At 37.8% G+C, this 18,419-nt stretch overlaps 1 protein-coding gene across 3 annotated transcripts in view; it reads left to right on the top strand.

The window, feature by feature from the left end:
• adam19a (ADAM metallopeptidase domain 19a) overlaps nt 1–18,419 on the top strand; it is a 95,365-nt gene that overhangs the window by 2,983 nt on the left and 73,963 nt on the right. For 2 of the 3 annotated variants that reach the window (XM_036596592.1, XM_036596594.1), the window contains exon 2: nt 9,660–9,742. In XM_036596592.1, coding sequence (XP_036452485.1) covers nt 9,660–9,742 — 83 coding nt within the window. The remainder of the gene's footprint in view (nt 1–9,659; nt 9,743–18,419) is intronic. The other variant, XM_036596593.1, reaches the window with a different exon arrangement.

Genomic DNA, 18,419 nt, shown 5'->3' with positions numbered 1-18,419 from the left:
CTATTCGCTCTGCGAAACCTTGTTGCTAGATGACCTGCAGTCTGCACGCCAGTTCTCAGTCGTTGCGAAACAAGGCTTACGTGCTATGTTGCACACGTCCCGTCTCGAAGATATTTTACTGACACAGCGATCCCCCAACTCTCTACAACGAGACCAAAACTGAAGTTATAAAATTACTGAATTAAACAGGTAGGACGGCTGTAACGTGCTGCGTGGACATCTATTACCACTGGATCTTATTTCACCCTAACAGCGCATTTTTTTGCAGATGAGTGGCAGCAGCGTCTCTTGGGCTCCAAACAAGAGCAGTGAATGAGAGCCTTCCAGTTCACTTGCCACATCACTCCCATGTGTTCTACTGATAAAAGATATTGGAAGTAAATGCATTATGGATCATTACAAATACTTTGTTTTAAAACTACCAAGTCTTCAGACAGTAAGAAAATAGAAATCATGTATAGAAAAAAACGATGCATTGATAATCGTTTTATAATCGCATCACGGCCCTCTGAATCGTAATCGAATTGTATCGTGAGGTGCCTAGAGATTCCCACCCCTACAAAGAACCCTTTGCATGATTAAAGGGTTTTTTGCATTATGAAATGGTTCTTCAGATTGATGGAGAATGTGTTGAATATGGTTCTATATATAACCTTTTTGAAAAGGGATCTATATAGCACCCAAAAAAGGGTTATTCTATTGCTATGACATAAGTCTTGTAAAAATAGAACCCTTGTTGGTGCTCTATAGAACCCTTTTCAAAAAGGTTCTATGTAGAACCATGTTCAACACATTCTCCATCAATCTGTAGAGCCCTTTCACCATACAAAGGGTTCTTTGAGCATTCATGGTTTTGTATAGAACCATTTTCTTTGTTAAGGAACCCTTGAAGAACCATCATTTTTGAGTGTGTAGCAGTTTCCTGCTTGTAAATACAATGTTCTCGACTGTTTGAGTGTGATTTACACAAGGAAAATTAGGTATTTTCCAGTTTCTGGCACCGCTTAAACATAGCATTTGTTTCCATATATGGACTTTGTGGACTAGGGAGAGAATAGTATGTTTTAAAACTTGAACAATGTTCAAAAAACAAGTAAAATATTGTTTTTCATTATATTGGCCTTTTAATTCTTGTCCAATTTGCATTGAAAAAAATACTTAGAAGCAGCACAATTCTTTTATTTTAAAGGTCAAACAACCTTGTTTGTTCTTTTTTATTTTTGGGTCTTGATTGTACACTCAAAATAAAGGACAAAAAATAATGAAAGTATATGTTAATAAAAACTGTTTGTTTTGATCCAAAGAGGATTTCTTTTGCAAAGAAACCCAAGTAAATTGCACTGAATTGTTTCCATTTTGTTCCATCAACAAAGGAATTTTATACTGAGATAACAAAGTCTGTGTATACTGACTCTTTTCTATCTGATTGAATGGAAATGTGTGGGATAATCAAATTAAGTTTATACAACGTTTATTTCTCAGTGTGTACTGTGTCTCTTCCCATATGTTGCTATTCATGCTCAAAAATCTAGCCAGTCTGTTCTCTGATTCCCACTTTGATGCCCATTCTTCTCCAGTTAGTTCAGTACTTTCTCACTTCCAGTTCCCCATATTCAGCACTGTACATGAGCCGCAACTCCCCAAGATTTGACCTGGGACTCTGGGACTTCAATTGAAGTTCGCTTCCATTTTTGTCAGCAGACTTTTTAATGCATTTCTAACAAGGCTACAGATGTTATCTGCTATGCTTGCGTACAGCATTTACAAAGGCTTTCATAGAGTAAGCCTTTATGCTTACCTTGCCTCGCCTTGCTTTGCCTTACAAGTGATCATAGTACCACTCTAAATAACACAAGGCATTAGGAGCTCGTCCTCCGCTGCCTGTTCAGATCAGGCTGAGATTACACAAATGATATCTGTGATAAAACTGATAATGCCGTGATGCGTCATCCCAAACGGGCTGTTAGGTTTGGTTGAGAACTTGCTCTCAGGCTTGTTATGCTGTTGCATTTTTAGAGGTCTAATTCTCTGACTCATTCAACCCCAGTGCTCTCTGCATGCATACTCTGCTATTCTGGAGCAAGAGGAATTTTAAAATGGGACAAGTACTCTTGTCCATTGGGCTGATGAGGAGGTCTGTGCTGTACTTGCTCAAAGAGCTGGAAAGCTATTAGTGACCTGTTTTTAGGGTACTTACTTTAAGAGCCAGAAAGCTACTAGTGATCTTTCTTTTTAATGAGCTAGAAATGATTTCTTCTCTGTATTCCACTGTCAACAAAGCATTTATGAGAATAGCTCAGGTCTATGTCATTTCCGTTTATTTAGAATATTTACATAGCATTACAGAGCTAAAAAGAACAGTCAGGCTTTTTCAGCAGCTTTCCCATGGAGCTCACTGCTCTGCATAGCCGCTTCAGTTAGTTATGGTGCCATTACTCATTTATATGCCTTATGTTTATGCGATGAGAGGCAAGATAGATGACTTTTGGGGTTTCATCAGTATGTCTAAAAAGCCCCTAATTTCTAGAATGTTCCATTAGCCACTGGCCTATGGCGCTTTTGTCTCAAGATAATGACTCCACATAAACCCTCTCCAATATTAGATATGGTACACGTTCCCTGTGAGAGCAGTTAAGAGCGGTGTGGTCTGAGCAATAGCATAACGGTATTCTTTTTTTTTTTGTACCTAATCATCTAGGATCAATTTGGTTTATCCATTTTGAAAAACTAAGGCATTTATGAATATCCCATTTTCGCGATGGACTTTTTTGCCCTGCATAAACATTCGCTATGAAAATCCATTTTTGCTTGGTGTATTTATCAAACACGCACACAGCTACAAAATATTGTTTTGACTTTTCTTATGAACAAAATCCTCTATTTTAATAACCATTATTATAATTCCTCAATACAGATTGGATGTGCAAACTGCTGTATTGCTGTGTTTGGTAGCTCTTGTAGGAGGAGTACAGAAGGATGCATGAGGCAGACTGGATTATGGGCAAACTGGTTCCCTTGTGCTGCACTGTTGAAGGAAGCGAGAGAATGAAATAACAGATAAATACACAGATAGAGAAAGACACTAAAAGAGAGTGCAGAGAAACAGGGAGTGAGCGAAGCAGAGGGATGAAAGAGGGAAATTGGAAGAATTTAGAGTATTATTCGTTTGTGAAGGTGCCGGAGCAGTGTTGGTGTGGTTTTGTGAGCTGTCAGTGTGGAGTCTGGTCCCTGGGGCGCTTTGAGATTGCACTTGCTTTAAACGGCACCCTGGAAACAGCGATAGAAACAGCTTCATTCAGGCCATCCTCTAGCACTCCTACAGCAAACCCCATTCAAGGCCATCCCCTTACATTCCAGCACCAAACCTCGGCCAGACCATCTTCTCGTGCTCTTGGACCAAACCTCATTCCAGCCAAAGATCCCTTTAACCAATGTAACATTAGTATATTCCATCATATTTACACCACATCCTTAATCTTTTGCCCATAGAAGTAAAGAGTGATTACTTTTGTTTTGCTACAGTATTCAGTTGTAATTATGTAATTACACATTTATATTCAGTTTACATTCTGTGTCAACAGATTTGAGTCGAGCAATGACAAAAACGCAGCAAAAATGTAAAGGTTTTTTCTTTGTGCCAAACAGTGCACTGCTATTTTATCAAAAATAGTTTTTTATCAAATTCAAATCATATTAAAATTTTGCCTCTTCTGCTTGTGAACATTTATGTGGTATTAATTGAAATTTGTTTCAATGAGAATGAGAAGTAATTAATATTAAATAACATGCTTTTTGACTTCTAAGGGTTATTTTTTTAAAACTTCTGACTCTGCTATTTTTTGGTGCTTTTGGTGCTGCACTGTTTTTACTCTATGTAGGCCTGCATGATGTGCACAAAATTCCCTATTATGATTATATTGCTAGATATTGCACCGTTAATGATTCTGATTTGTTTCGAGTGAGTGTTCAACGTTTGGGTTGAAAAACGAAATGTATTTACCATACTGTGAAAAAGTATTTGCCCCAATGTGTTCTGTTTTTGTGAATGTGTCACATTTAAATGTTTCAGATCCCGCAACTAATTTTAATATAAGATGAGACAACACAAGTAAAGACAAAATGCAGCTTTTAATGATCATTTCATCTGTTGAAGATTTATTCAAAACCTATATCACCCATGTAAAAAAGTAATTGCCCCCTTGTACCTAATAACTGGTTGTGCCAACTGCAATGAAATGCTTGCGATAACTTTTCTCTTCTTTGCAGAATTGTTTTAATTCGGCTACATTCGAGGGTTTTTGAGCATGAACTACCTGTTTAAGGTCTTGCCACAGCATCTCAATGGGGTTCAAGTCAGGACTTTGACTTGGACACTACAAAACCTTAATTTTGTTTCTTTTGAGCCATTCAGTAGTGGACTTACGTGTGTGCTTCGGATCATTGTCCTGCTGCATAACCCAACTGTGTTTCTAGCTTTAGGTCACAAGCTGATGGGCTGACATTTTCAAATGCGAGATGAGCCTTTGTGTTCTTTGGTCAGCAGTGATTTTGACCATTTCGACTCGCTCATTGATGCCATTTTTGCCCAACATCTTTCTTATTGTGGAGTCGTATATATTGACCTTAACTGAGGCAAGTGAGGCCTGCAGTTCTTTAGATGTTCGTCTGGGTTCTTTGTGACCTCCTGGATGAGTTGTCATTGCGCTCTTTTTGAAATTTTGGTAGGCTGGCCACTCCTGGGAAGCTTCTCCACTGTTGCAAGTTTTCTCCCTTTGTGGACAATGGCTGTCACTGTGGTTCGCTGGAGTCCAGTGGCTTTGTAACCCTTTCCAGACTGGTAGATTTCAATGACTTTGTTTTGCATTTGTCTTTAAATCTCAGAACGTGGCATCATGTGCTGCGTAATGAGACCTTTGAGCCTGCTTCACATTGCCAGACAGGTTCTATTTAATGATGATTTATTTTGATGTTTTGATTCAACAGATCTGCCAGTCGTGTAGGGGTGTGGCTAGTGAAATTGAACCCACAAGTCAGCTGAATTCGGTTAACTGGTTGATTTAGTAGCTAAAGGAGCAATTACTTTTTCCACATAGGGCCAAGTAGGGCCAACAGCGTTTTTCATTCAGTAAATGAAATCATCATTCAAAAACAGCGCTTTGTGTTTACTTGGGTTATCTTTGTCTAATATTAAAATTGTTTTGATGATCTGAAACATTCAAGTGTGACAAATATGCAAAACTAGAAGAAATTGGGAAGGGGGGAATACTTTTTCACAGCACTGTGTAAATCACAAAATTACACATTGAAATGCTGCAATTTTCAAATTGTATGAGCTACAGTTTTAATTACAGCCTATATTATCAACACCTGTGTTGAAAGAGAAAAAATTAAACCTACTAACATGAAGCTTGTTAGCTACCTGTAGGTGAGTTAGATGAATAAGAAGCTTGACAACACAGGACACATGATAACTTCAAGGCAGAAAAGTAGATATGTTGGCGCTCTTCACCAAATAAATGGGCCTGGACCTCAATTTGTAGAAAATAATCGCAGTTTAAATTCCAGTCACAGTATTCTTCAGACAAATTGCAGTTAGGTATTTTCTCCAAATTGTTTAGCCCTGTTTACAGCTAATTCAAAATCAGACTCATTTGCGTTAAGAAATTTGAATAGCAAAAATAGTTAAAATGCCATTCCTGCTTCCAAGTTCTTTTTATAAGCCAAAGCAGCAGTGGGTAAAAAGAATAATATATGCTCTGCCTGTGTGCTTAAGTGGTTCACTTTATTTAGCACATTGTGACAGGTTAAAAAGCTCATTTTGCAATATCAGTATTGCACAGGCCAGGACCATAATAAACAAACAATACATTGTGCAACCGTCATTCGAAGTCAGTTCCTCTCTATAAGCAATTGACTTACTCATTTGCTTATAGAGAGGAACTCAAGCCCGGTAAACTGCAGATTGAGCCTTTTCTTGTGCAACAGGAGGGTGAGATTGTCGTTCTGCTAGCAGAGAGCATTGCTTTTTAGTCGTTTTCTCTGAGAGGATGTTGAAAAGGAAGTCCTTGAAGGGCTGTTGATGTTCGACTGTTAAGAGAGCTTGAATTGCGTTCCCTCCCCACTGTCTCGCTCCCCTTGATATTGAAGTAATGATGAAGGGATCTAAGAGGGAGTGGAATGTCGGAATCGCCCTATCCATTTATCTCATTGCTCTATAATGAAGTCTGTGTTGATGATCAATAGGTAATCATAACCGCCCGGTTGCTTTTATAAAATTTAATGAGTTTTCCCTGGGAGAGATGTGGGTTTATGTGCTTTTGGACCCTTTTATTTGACATACTGACTAATGTACACATGGAAATATTTCTCACTCTAAAGCTGAAACTGGTTCACTAGTTCTTGGTGATTTTAAAAAAAATTCACTTCCTGCCATTTCCAAAGAACTGACCTATATAATTAGATACTCATGACCTTCCCATCAGGTCCTAAATCAGGAAAAATTTCTCATGCAGTCAAGATTATTATGATGTCAGTGTAATTCAGAGTTATTTGGACTTCCAACTTTTGGTTCCTCAGTTTGAGGAGTTGAAGAGTTGCTTGGTAGAAGAAAGTGAATGATTCCAGCTGTGAATGTTTTCATGATAAATTATGTCGCAATATGCTTTTCTGAGTATATCATGGGTATCATCAGTACTTCTAGACCATTCAGCAACTGTATGTGTCAAAAAAGTGTTTTTCCACTGTACGTTCGAAAATAAGAACTCACTCAAATGGGAACCAACTGGCAAATGGCTCTAGCTCTAGTTGATTTTCCACCTGCTTGTGAGACAGCTGGAACCATCATAATAACATAGAAGTTACTAGTCTTATTCACAAAGGTCCTGATGTGGTTGCAGGTTTTCATTCCAGTCAAGGAGACTCACACCTGATCCCTCCTGGTTCTTGTTTAATCAGTTGGTCTCAGTTGAATAGTTATATGAAATGTGCTCTTGGCTGGTTAGAATGAAAGCCTTGAGCCATATCGTTCCTTTACTGGTAAGAGTGGTGACCCTGCAGTAACCACTTAAGAGTAATCTAATTTGGCTAATTAGCTATGTTGCTTGCTTAATTGTTAGCTTAATTTAAAATTAAATGGCATTATGAATTGCAAATGATATGGAACAAATATATTGCAATGTTTTGTGCACACATGCTCACAAAAATGCTTACATTTACACAGATTACACACACTTGTTCTATGGAGACTATCATAAATGCCAATAAATTTGCTTTAACTTTCTAAGTAGTGTACCTTAGTGATAGCTTTATAAGGAAATAATTATATAAATTGCAATTGGTACATCAACATACCATTCTAGTTTATATCCTGGTGCACTTACTGGTCATGTAATAGTGCTTGGTGACTTTATCGCTACCTGGAAAAGTTAATCATTTGTAAAATTGTCATTGGCCTGCAAGCGTTACCAAGGCAGAATATAACACTCTGAAGTAGCATTAGGTCCTGTTGGTACCAATATTTAACAGGTACCAAAAACCATAAAACTAGAACCTTTGGCAGCGGACAGTTCCAGTTTTCTTGTGCCAAAACACACATAAAACAGCAACAAGTAGTGTATAGTAACCCAATGTACTGACGGATTTTCATAGCCCTTTTTTAAACTGATGCTAGTGTGTTGTTTTTCCAAGTTCTAACTTGTTAACAAACATCAGATAAACTTAATATCGCCATTGACCCTCCTGACAGACTCAAATTATTTAATCATAGCCATTGCTTTTCCTGCATTTTCCCCTTTTCTGTATCTTATACTAATGGTCAAACCTTATTCTCTGCTCTTATTGCTCTTGTGTTATTGTTTTGCTGTCCAGAAGAGGATGGGTTCCCCTTTTGAGTCTTGGTTCCTCAAAGTTTCTTCCTCTTGTTCTTAGGGAGTTTTTTTGCCACTGTTGCCATTGGCAACGCTCATGGGGGTCTTAGACCTGGATTTTTCTGTAAAGCTGCTTTGTGACAGCGCCTGTTGTAAAAAGTGCTATAAAAATAAACTTTGACTTGACTTGACTTGAATACCATGGTACATGTAGTGACAATGTGTTTAAGTATTGTGATGTTACATTTTTGCTGTATCGCCCATCCCTAACAAAAGAGAGAGAGAGACAGAGACAGAGAGACGTGGAGAGAGGGAGAGGAAGAGTGAGAATCGCCTTTCTCATGAAAGAAGGATCTCTAAAATTTCACCCAAGTCATGTAATTTAAAAACCTGGTCAGAGGAGTGAGACCACTTCAGAGAATCTCAGTGGAAAGTGGTGCACAATTGAATACCCAGGGGAGTGTGGATGTGTCAAGAAGAGAAAGGTCATTCTTTCAGTCTTTCTATGTTTGGCTAGCAGTTAGCCCCAATCCTGCTTTGGCCTTCTCCGAAATCTCTTTCTCTCTCCCTCTCTCCCCTTGTTGATGGCACAGTGTCATGTGTTAGCTCATGGCAAACGCTTCTCTTAAACCCATTAGGTTTGGTAAATGGTTTTCTCAGTGGGAGGTCAGATGTTGGGATGATGGAGCATATACGTGGAATATTGTTCACTAAGCAACAGGTCATGCTGAGACCTACAGCTATGACTCGGCTATTGTGTTGACTTGTGAAATATGCATTGCTGAGAAAGCTATGAGCAAACATTAAGACTTTATGATTGACAGGTTAGAGTGATTTTAGGGGCTGCTAAAAACAGATAAAAGAAGAGATGTGAAGGATCAGAAGAATAAAGAGATGAAAAGAAACTAAAGAGAATGTGGATCTGAGAGAGACTCTCATGCACGCCTCTCTTCGATCAATTCCATTGCTTCCTTTTTAGTCGCTGAGGTATTTCATCAACTCAGGCCATAAATGGATATTGCAAGGACGGTAATGATCTTATTTTTCCACATTTGTGCTGGTGACAGCCCTGGGTGAAGAGCTGTTATGGACAGATAAGCTTGAGTTTGTGTAGGGAGGGGGAACGCTTATGTGTTTCTCTTGGCAGTATGAGCTGCCCATTAAACGTGGCTGTCATAGGGAGTCAGAGAAAGAGCAGGAGAGAAAGAGATTTCTTGGCCCATGGTAACCTGAACTCACCTTCATCTTCTAAAGAAATCTGAGAGCAGTTATTGATATTCAGAAAGAAGAATACCCGATTTATCTCCACTGTTGTTGGAATCCCCAGGTTTGGGTATTCAGCCTCAGAGTCTAATGCTCAAGTCAAGACGCGTATAAAGGCTCCAAGAATGACAGTTCTATGAAATGATTCATGTTGTTGAATATTCCCCCTAATTGCTCATGATTAATAGAACCCAAAAGTTTGACCCATTGACCACAATTAAATTTCTCTCCAGAGCTGATGAGTCTAATAGCAAGCCTAAGCCAATTAGGCATTGTAGTGAGCAATATGGATGAGCTTGACCTTAAAATGTGGTTCAAGGCGTCTTTGATTTCCAGAAAAATGAGTTCTATTAGCCTAATTTATTCTCATATGCTGCAAAACATGCTTTCTAAGTCCAATAATTTTAAGATGATTATGTGACAAATAGGTTATGAAAAGACTGACAAGGCAGTGAGTAATAAATGTATAAATGTAAATTGAACATCATTAGTCTTTCTGCCCATGAAATCATGTGTGTGACTTTGCTTCAGCAGGGAAGGACCGAGGGCGGAGAGTAAAGGCCCATTGGCTGACCAGCAACATGGTACTGAAAGATACAGAAGCACCTCTACAGGTAAGGTTTACACTTTTAATCAGTCAAGCAGTTATTTCTTTAATTGAAGTATCTGTGTCATGTAAATATATTTTTATTCACTTTTTAAAATAAAAGAGTTTAATGTACACTGTAAAGAAAAATCTGTAAAAAAGGGGTAAAAAGTCCAACAGCAAGGGTGCCAGACAAAACCTGTTAATAAACAGTAAAAATATGTTTTCTCAGTGATGGTAAAAATCTGTAAAATTAATTTAAATTAAGTTGAATTCTTAGATATACTGCCTTTTGCTGTTATACAACAGCTTCACTCGTTTAACTAGTTATTCTGACATACAGCATTTTACCATAACAATAACAACCATTAAGATAAATGCAAATGTCTGTACTAAGGTAATAATTTGTTTTTGAGATTTTAATTTCTATTGAACAGTTGCAGTGTTAAGATACATACAGAATATGTATGGTTTACATGTATGCAGTTACATGTATTTAATCTTCTTTTTATAAAACCGGTATTGACCATTACATTTTACAGTACTTTGACAGTAAAATACTTTTTTTTACGTATAATGTAAATCATATAATGTCTACACCTATTAAGCCTACAGAAGTTTAGACCCTTTCATTCACATTGAAATTTTAGCCTTCACTGCTTTCTGAATGAGGCATAGAACATGGCGCAGCCAATCAGAACACAGAGCACATTACATATATCAGTTATAAATTTGCAAAAAGCAGACTGTTTTTTTCTAAGGGCCAAAAAGAGGCTCGAAGATTGTGATATAAAAAAGTGAAAAAAGCAAATAAATGTAGGATTTAGGCTCCTGAAGAGGTTTGTCCATTGACAAAAAATGAAGAGTCAGACTTTTTTTATGACTTTTATGTTTACTTTTATGTTTTATGTTTACTTATGTTTACTTTTTGCACATAAAATTACTGAAAGATTCACACTGAGCCTCTCTTTTTGAATCTTTAAGTGTGTTCTAAGAAATATGAACCCTGTTCTTCCATTCTCTAAGCATGTAAGTGGAAGCTGCCTTTCTGCAAAGATTTGTATGTCCTGCTGTCGTTTCCGCTCTCCCCGGAATTGAACCCATATATCTGAGACTGTCTTCTGCTTTTGTTCAGTTTCTTTTTCTTAGAAAAAGAGATGTGATTATTATTTCCTGTGAGAAAAGTGCTTCCTGCACACAGTCAAATCTATAGGCTTACTACCCTGTTTCAAGACAGGAGATGGCTAAGACTGTCCACAGATGCGAACATACACAAATATAAATACTCACAGACACATCTGACACAGACAAAACCAATTCTACCACCTCTTGCCTGTCATCAGAGCCTTTCCTCACATATTGACATATTTACTAGCATAGATTGAGTGACCTTTGCACACTTCTGACCTACTGGACTTATTGGGAAGCGCCAAACAGCCTGGAAATGTCAGACTAAACAAAGATCATGAATGACAAAAGGAGACGATGTGTATAAAATTCATATGACACACGTTTTTGCACACTTGCAAGAATATGTGACATTCATATGGCATGTCTAAGAACGTATGGATGCCACTCAGTATTGGTCTCTGTATGTGGGTGTCCACAAACATGTGGCAGAGTTGGGATGAATAAAAGAGATAGGAGTGGTTTGGCCTGCGTGCGTGTGGTTGTGGTACACTACATACCTGATTTGTGTGGTCAGAGTGCTCATTTTGCCCTAGTTTGGTAACTGCCTGTGGCCCAGATGTTGATGGAACAGAGTGCTGATGTTGAGTATTATTAAAGTAAACCCAAAAGGCAGCTCCTTTTGTAGCAAGGCTGTGCAATCAATCTTGTAAACCAAACACAGCACTTGTAATATATAACAAATCACAAGTAATAACTTTTCTTTTGTTTATAGCTTTTATAGTTCTGAATAGTGGGTAGATTTAATTTGCATCAGGATGACTGCTTCATCTGGCAGTGAGGCCAGAGATTACTGCTGGAATGACTGTGTTCACTGACAGCTATACACAATGAGAAAAAGGCTATATTTTCATAACAGATCTTATTGCTCATTTCTGATCTACCTTGACGGTTCACATTCGTGTATGTAAGTGACTCATATCTGTCTGTAGCATGAATAAAGTACTGTGCTAAAGTCAGAGATGTCCGGTCATTTATTTAATTTTTAAAGTAATAAAATCTAATAAGGATAAGCATAGAGAAAGTCCAAAGACTATGAGTGAAAAAATTGGGCTTCCAAACTGGAGTTTTGAATTTTGGAAAGGTATAGAGAAAATGGGACTCCTAGCAATTGTACAAGACTTTGTAGACCACCTAAACTGGCATCATCAGATTAACAGTACTTTAGCTTTAGCTTCAGAGAGAGAGGAGAAAATCAAGCTTCACTCTTGCTTCAGATTAGAAAAAATCTATAAGTGTTTCTGTTCATCCTTCCGCTGTGAGAAGGCAACTTAACACTATTAGAAAGAAAAGGATGTGGAGCTGACAAGAAGCCGTTATTAAGAAAAGGTAACAGATAAAAAACAAGCAAAGAAACTGCTGATGTTCTCAGAACAATGAACTGTCTACCCCAGAGCCCAGACCTCAGCATCACTGAAAGTGTTTGGAATTACTTGGATTGCGAAACGCAACCAACTTCTAAGACTGAATTTTGGAGGTGTGGAAAAATATCCCTGTAGATTTCTTTGAAAATCTAAAAGCAAGTCTCCTGAAAAGCCAAAGGATAGACACACTAAATACTAAAAAATATATATTTAGTATATTTAGCTTTTGTGTAATTTTCTATGTTTTCTGCTTTTTTTGCCCCAATTCTTACTTTTTCACAGTACATTTCATGCCTGAAAGGACCAACATAGTTATGTCTTAATCAGTAACATCACATGAATGATCCACATGTGTCATAAACAACAATAACAGTGAATGAAACAATAACAGTGAACAAAGTCGGAGCGCAAGCCTTCAAAGATTCTTGGCTCTGAATAGCTCTTAGCTGTTCATGATTAGGGCAAGAAGGTGAAAAAGGTCAGATTCTTTTTTGCTTTTTCAGTTATTCCTGGCACTAACTTCAAGTTTGCTGCTGTTGCCAATACTGGATGAGGGCGGCAATATGTGCATGCACAGTGAAAAAAGAACATCAATCCGATTACTCATTATGGTCGTGTGGCCACAATTTGGATATGTCTGATGTAGGACGGTAGATAAAGGTGACTGAGTTAAAAAGATGAGATTTTTGCATTCACTTTTGCGCTTTGCGTTCATTTTTGAGTTTTTGTGAAAACATCAGATCTGTGCAAAATATTGGATTTGTGCCACTTCAACCTTCAATGTGAACAGAGTGAAGGTCACACAGTGTCCAGTTCATGGGTTGAAATGGACGTAGACATAGCTGTATGCAAGTGCTGGTTTACCAGACATGGATTAAACTCTGTCTTAGACAAAATCGAAGTGCCACAGGTAATTACATTTTTTTAACTTTTTTTTGACTTAAGGGAAAATGGCCCTAAATATAAGAGCAAAGTAAATGTAATGTAAAATCAAAGGGGAATGATATTCAGTTTACTCAGTGAAGAGATCAGACACCCCCTCTCTGTAGTTCGTAAAGCCTTACGTTTTTGCAGCTGCTGTGGTGGAGTGGAAACATATTGAGCACAAGCCACACCTACCTAACTGTGCTGGGTGCGGACTGAGGCCACCCAGCACTGCTGTTCAAACGAGCGCAGTAGGAAATCACAGGAACATCTGTTGTCTGCACTGCACTATGAGGGCATCTGACCAGTCACCCAGATGCTTGCTTTGTTGAATATTTTGTGACTGTTCTGTTCTACTTTATATCATGAACAAGTTCTAGAGTGTACTGAATGCTAATTATCATTAATTATAGGCCCAGGATCACTCAAAATAATCTGTGTTGTCATTTTTGTCCAAAAAAGGCAATGTTCATGTCTTCTTTGCTAAGAATAGCAGTAGTCAGTCATAGATTTGAGCTGTAATTCTTTGAATTGCAGTCTCTCTCTCTCTCTCTCTCTCTCTCTCTCTGTTTTTCTGATTCTCACTCACACTCTCGCAGTCCCCTCTCTCACTCAAGTTCACTCAAGCAGTTGGCCTCACACATGCACTCACAGATCATGAGAGATTTTGGCCTCTTGGCTGGACTTGTTGCTGTTCTGCTGATGAGGTAATGAGTCACGGAGCTGTTTGGAGTGGAACTGAATGCATGTCATGCGGATGTAATTTTACGCACACACACACACAGACACACACGAGCATGCTCCTCCCTGAGAATAGGGGCCAGAGAGCAGGCTGTCTGCCAGACTACTCAGAAACAGAAAACCGTTAGAGAGAGAGAAGTAGCCTCCCGCTTGCCTTCTTTCCAGTGTGCGCTGGGATTAGAGCTCCAGTTTTACTTTTCAAATGCGCTTACAAGTAAACTCTCCCTTACTCTAACTCCCTCCCTCACTCTGCTCTATTCATGGGTATAAATACAGTTTCACATGGAGCATTATTTATTGGGAATATACTGACTGTGAATTTTCCTGACAATTTAATCTTCCTGTGGATGTCTTAATTTATTTTTATTTTTTCATTTTATATTTATATTTTTAATTTTTTGGCCAATTTAAGTAGTCAAAGTGTTCTTTTTTGAATGCATCAGACACTAGAAATTGTTTATTTGCTTTTTACCGGTGGCCAAGACATTTGGTGCTAAATGAATAAACTAATAAGGACCACAAGTCCGGTGACAGAGTTAGCTTGAATTATTTATGTCATAATGGGTCAAAATAAAAATGAATTGGCTGATTAATGATCACTTGTTAGGCGTGAATATCAGTTGATTCTGACCTTGGGCAATTACAGTTATGCATACCTACCATTTATGACCGGTATTATTTTTAACATCCCTTATTATGTTATAAAACTTATAAATACAGTGCTGTGCAGAAGTCAGAGGCCACCCTTCATTTCTTTAAACCCTCGATGACGCTAAATCTTGATCTTTTTGGCATGCAGTATACCTGTACAGTCTATGTTCTGTGAAAATTTTTCCCATGGCCAAAATTCTCTCTCAATGTAAACTGGGCAGTCCTAATCTTGATTATAGCCTCCAATCACATGGCTGATTTGGGTTGTCCTGCATGGCTGATTTGGGTTGTCCCTCCCACACCAGTCAGCCATGTGATTGGAGGCTTTAATAAAATTGAGTTCCTTTATGGTCTCTCTGTGTTTGAGTCGGAGAAAGTTACAAAAAGAAAGTCAACGACTAAGCGAAAGCTAATTTAGAATGCGTACCTGGCCATCAATGTATCTCATCCATCTGCCTGTCGTCTGTTTGTTTGATTGTCTGTTCATTCATTCAGTTGTTCAGCAGGCCACACCAGCATTCCCTGGAAGCAAATATATCAGTAAAGTGAACAAGAACCTTACCTTCTTTAAGACATTGTATTTTAAAAGCAGAATAATGTTACTAGTGAGTCATGAACAGAGTGGAGCCATCTACAATCCCCAGTGTTTATGCAGAGCTCATTTCACTCATTTCTCACCACTTTGCTAGTGCTGTTGTGTTAGTTCTGCTTCCGTGACATAGAAGGCTGGGAGTGTTGGACTGAGGGTGCTTAATCACACAAGCTCATCAGAATATTAGAACCACACCCATCATATTTTTGTTGTTTTTCTCATTCAGTCTTTGTTAGACAGGTATGTTATTACAACACTCAGTTTTAGTATCATACAGACATTTTTAATATTTTATGTTGTGTTCCCTAGGATTTTAATTTCTAGTCAAAATGTACATTAAGTGCAAGTTATTTTTAGGATACATTTCTGTGAAGATATAAGATAATTTACTTGCACAAAGAAGGGGAAGTCTAAGGTTTCCAAAACTGGAGGTTTTTCCACAGATGTTTCTGTACATCCTTCCACTGTTACAAGACAACTCAGCATTGTGGATCTGAAAGGATTTGTAGCTGTCAAAAAGCCGTCACTCAGAAAAGGATACAGACAAAAAAGAGGAAACTGTAAATCAAAGAAGCTGCTGGTGTTTTCAGAACAATGGACTGATCAGACCTTAGCCTCACTGAATGTGTTTGAGATTATTTGGATTCTGAGGTGCAGAAAATGCAACCAACTTCTAAGACTGAACTTTGTAGGTTGTGTCCCTGCCGATTTCTTTGAAAAATTGAAAGAAAGTCTTTTGAAAATAACAAAAATTGCAATAATGACAAAATATTGAAAAATGTAATAGTATATTTAGTTGTTGAGGTTATGTTGAGTAATTTTCTATTAGATGTATGTTTTATTCATTTTACCTGATTTTGAAAAATGAAAAACCTGTATTTAATGATCTTTACAATGGAAACTAGATAAATGCAGGGTGGGGTCTGACTTGCACAGTACTATATGTTCCTAGATTAAACAGCGTAAGGAACAAAGACAAGCTCCTTGCTTTCCATTAATTTGCACCACCATCATTGTAGACTACAATATCATCATAAATCAAAGAATGACAATGTATTGAAGGACAGTATCATCAAATATCAAAACATGTCTTGATTACATTCATGTTGAGTTATTGGGGGAAATGAGAGACTGACTGATAACAGTTGACGCGTTATAATAGTTCTTATTTACTTTTTCTGATCAATAAAACAGAGGTTTACCTTCAATAGTTGAAAACCTAGTACCCTTGCAACCCCACAGCTTCTCAGATCCCTTTAGAATTCTCTTTGACATGAAATAGAATCATAGCCTTGCCTTCCACTTTCTGTTTCCCTGAAATGTTGACCAGGGTCCAAGAAGACGAAAGAGTAGGAGATAAACAGACAAAGAAAAAAAGAGGCGGAAGGAGAAAGAACAGGGATGGGTAGGAGGAGAGAGGGAAAGCCATCAGTGCAGCTTTTCACTTTTGTTGTTTTATCACGTGACTGGCAAGGAACTATGATCATATATAAACATTACTGCAGTCAGTATACAGAGGGGACCAAAGCCAGCCAAAGAAAGAAAAAGAAAGACAGGCAGAAAAGAAAGACAGACTGCAAGGTTATTTGGGAAGAGACCTGAGGAACAAAAATAAGCACTCTTGACATCCGCAATCTGCATGTATACACCCCCCACCCCCTCTCTCTTTCAGCCTATTTCACTTCTCCTGTTTAGTGTTAGGCAATAAAATCATCTGTATTGGTATTGTTTTTCCACAGCAATACTGATACTTAGTTTTATCAGTATGAATAGAACAAAAGAGCAAAAAGTTACCTATATATGTGATTTGCTTCAGATTGTTTTGATAGAACTGTTCAAAATGCATGAAATCCAGTGGTGAACTGTGACTATTAGAGCGAGACCCTCAGTCTGGACCATAAATGTCAAAACTCAGTCAAAAACTGGGACGAAAACACCGTTCCCATGAACATTTTTGCTCTATATACTTTATTTGAAGATGGTAACAGACATTAACATATATTTCATTATATGTTACTTTTACATTATATGTTACATTATATGTTATTTTCATTGCAATGTCTTTTTCAGTAAGGAGCCCAGTCAAAAAGCTGCCGGTGTTTTCCATTTCAAACAACTGAACCCTGGTTAAGCTACCATTGGTATTTACAGTCAGGGGCATATCTAGGATTTCCAGAAGACCTACAGCAAGATTTTCTCCCAAAATTTGTCCCACCCAAATGTAAATCAAATGTGATGAGTTGATTCCTCTGTCACATTCTAATTATGTTAATAGTTAATCTAATCGGTAAGGCTGTCTGTCCAGCTCCTGAAGGCCTAACCAAAAGGCAAGCAAGGTTGGCTGTATCTACCTAGATACCGCAGAGATAAAATTTAAATGGACAATTTTCTGTTTGATGTTTCATGATTTTAATTCTACTGTTAAAATCTTAACAAAAAAAAAAGACTTGTACTATGATACTTGCAGAGTTTAAATGCAAAAAGAATGATGATTCTATTAAATAAAGATCAACTACAAATTACACACTTTTTTTTTTTTTTACTTATTCCACAGATATCATGCAGTCTTCTCTTCAGGCCTAGAAGGCCCTAAGGGTTCCTCACTGATAAAAATCTAAAGAAATAGTATACGTTTTATTTTTGAAAATCTGATTTCTGGTTGATGTTTATAATACTGTGTAATATTTCGTTTGGTGTAATTTTTAAAAGAAACAGAACAAAACAGTCCCTATGTCCCTTCAAAACAAGCTATGTAAGACATTCTTTTAGCATAGTATAGCAGTACTCAGCAACTTACTAAAATAAACTCAAATATCATCTAATACAATATGTTAATTTTATCATTGCTGCCCAGCAGTACTTCCATGTCAGCTTATCTACATATATGGCTCCCTGTTTGGTCTTCACTCTCTGGTTTCTCAATCCTTGTCCATTTCTTTCTCATCAAACACTGTTCTCTTTCCTTTACCATGCTCTGAATTGGTTTCACTTCATGAGCAGTCCAGGAAATCTTATTCGGTGGAGGTGCTATTTGGATTAGGGTTGAAGTTATGCCCCACTTAGACGCTCATGTGTTGTTCAGGCCGGCGCTGTTTGTGCTCCTCAGGACAAGCAGTGAAAAAAAGAGGCTGTGTTCTAGTTGTGTGTTTTTTTTACTCCCTCCACTGGTCCTGAGCTTGAACACATTTGACGTGTATGTATTCATGTTAGAGCTTTGCACAAAAGAAAAAAATGTGTTTCAGAAC

This window comes from Colossoma macropomum, unplaced genomic scaffold (genome assembly GCF_904425465.1).
Source record: "Colossoma macropomum unplaced genomic scaffold, Colossoma_macropomum, whole genome shotgun sequence".
Classification (NCBI taxonomy): domain Eukaryota; kingdom Metazoa; phylum Chordata; class Actinopteri; order Characiformes; family Serrasalmidae; genus Colossoma; species Colossoma macropomum.
This window is presented reverse-complemented; position numbering and strand designations above follow the sequence as displayed.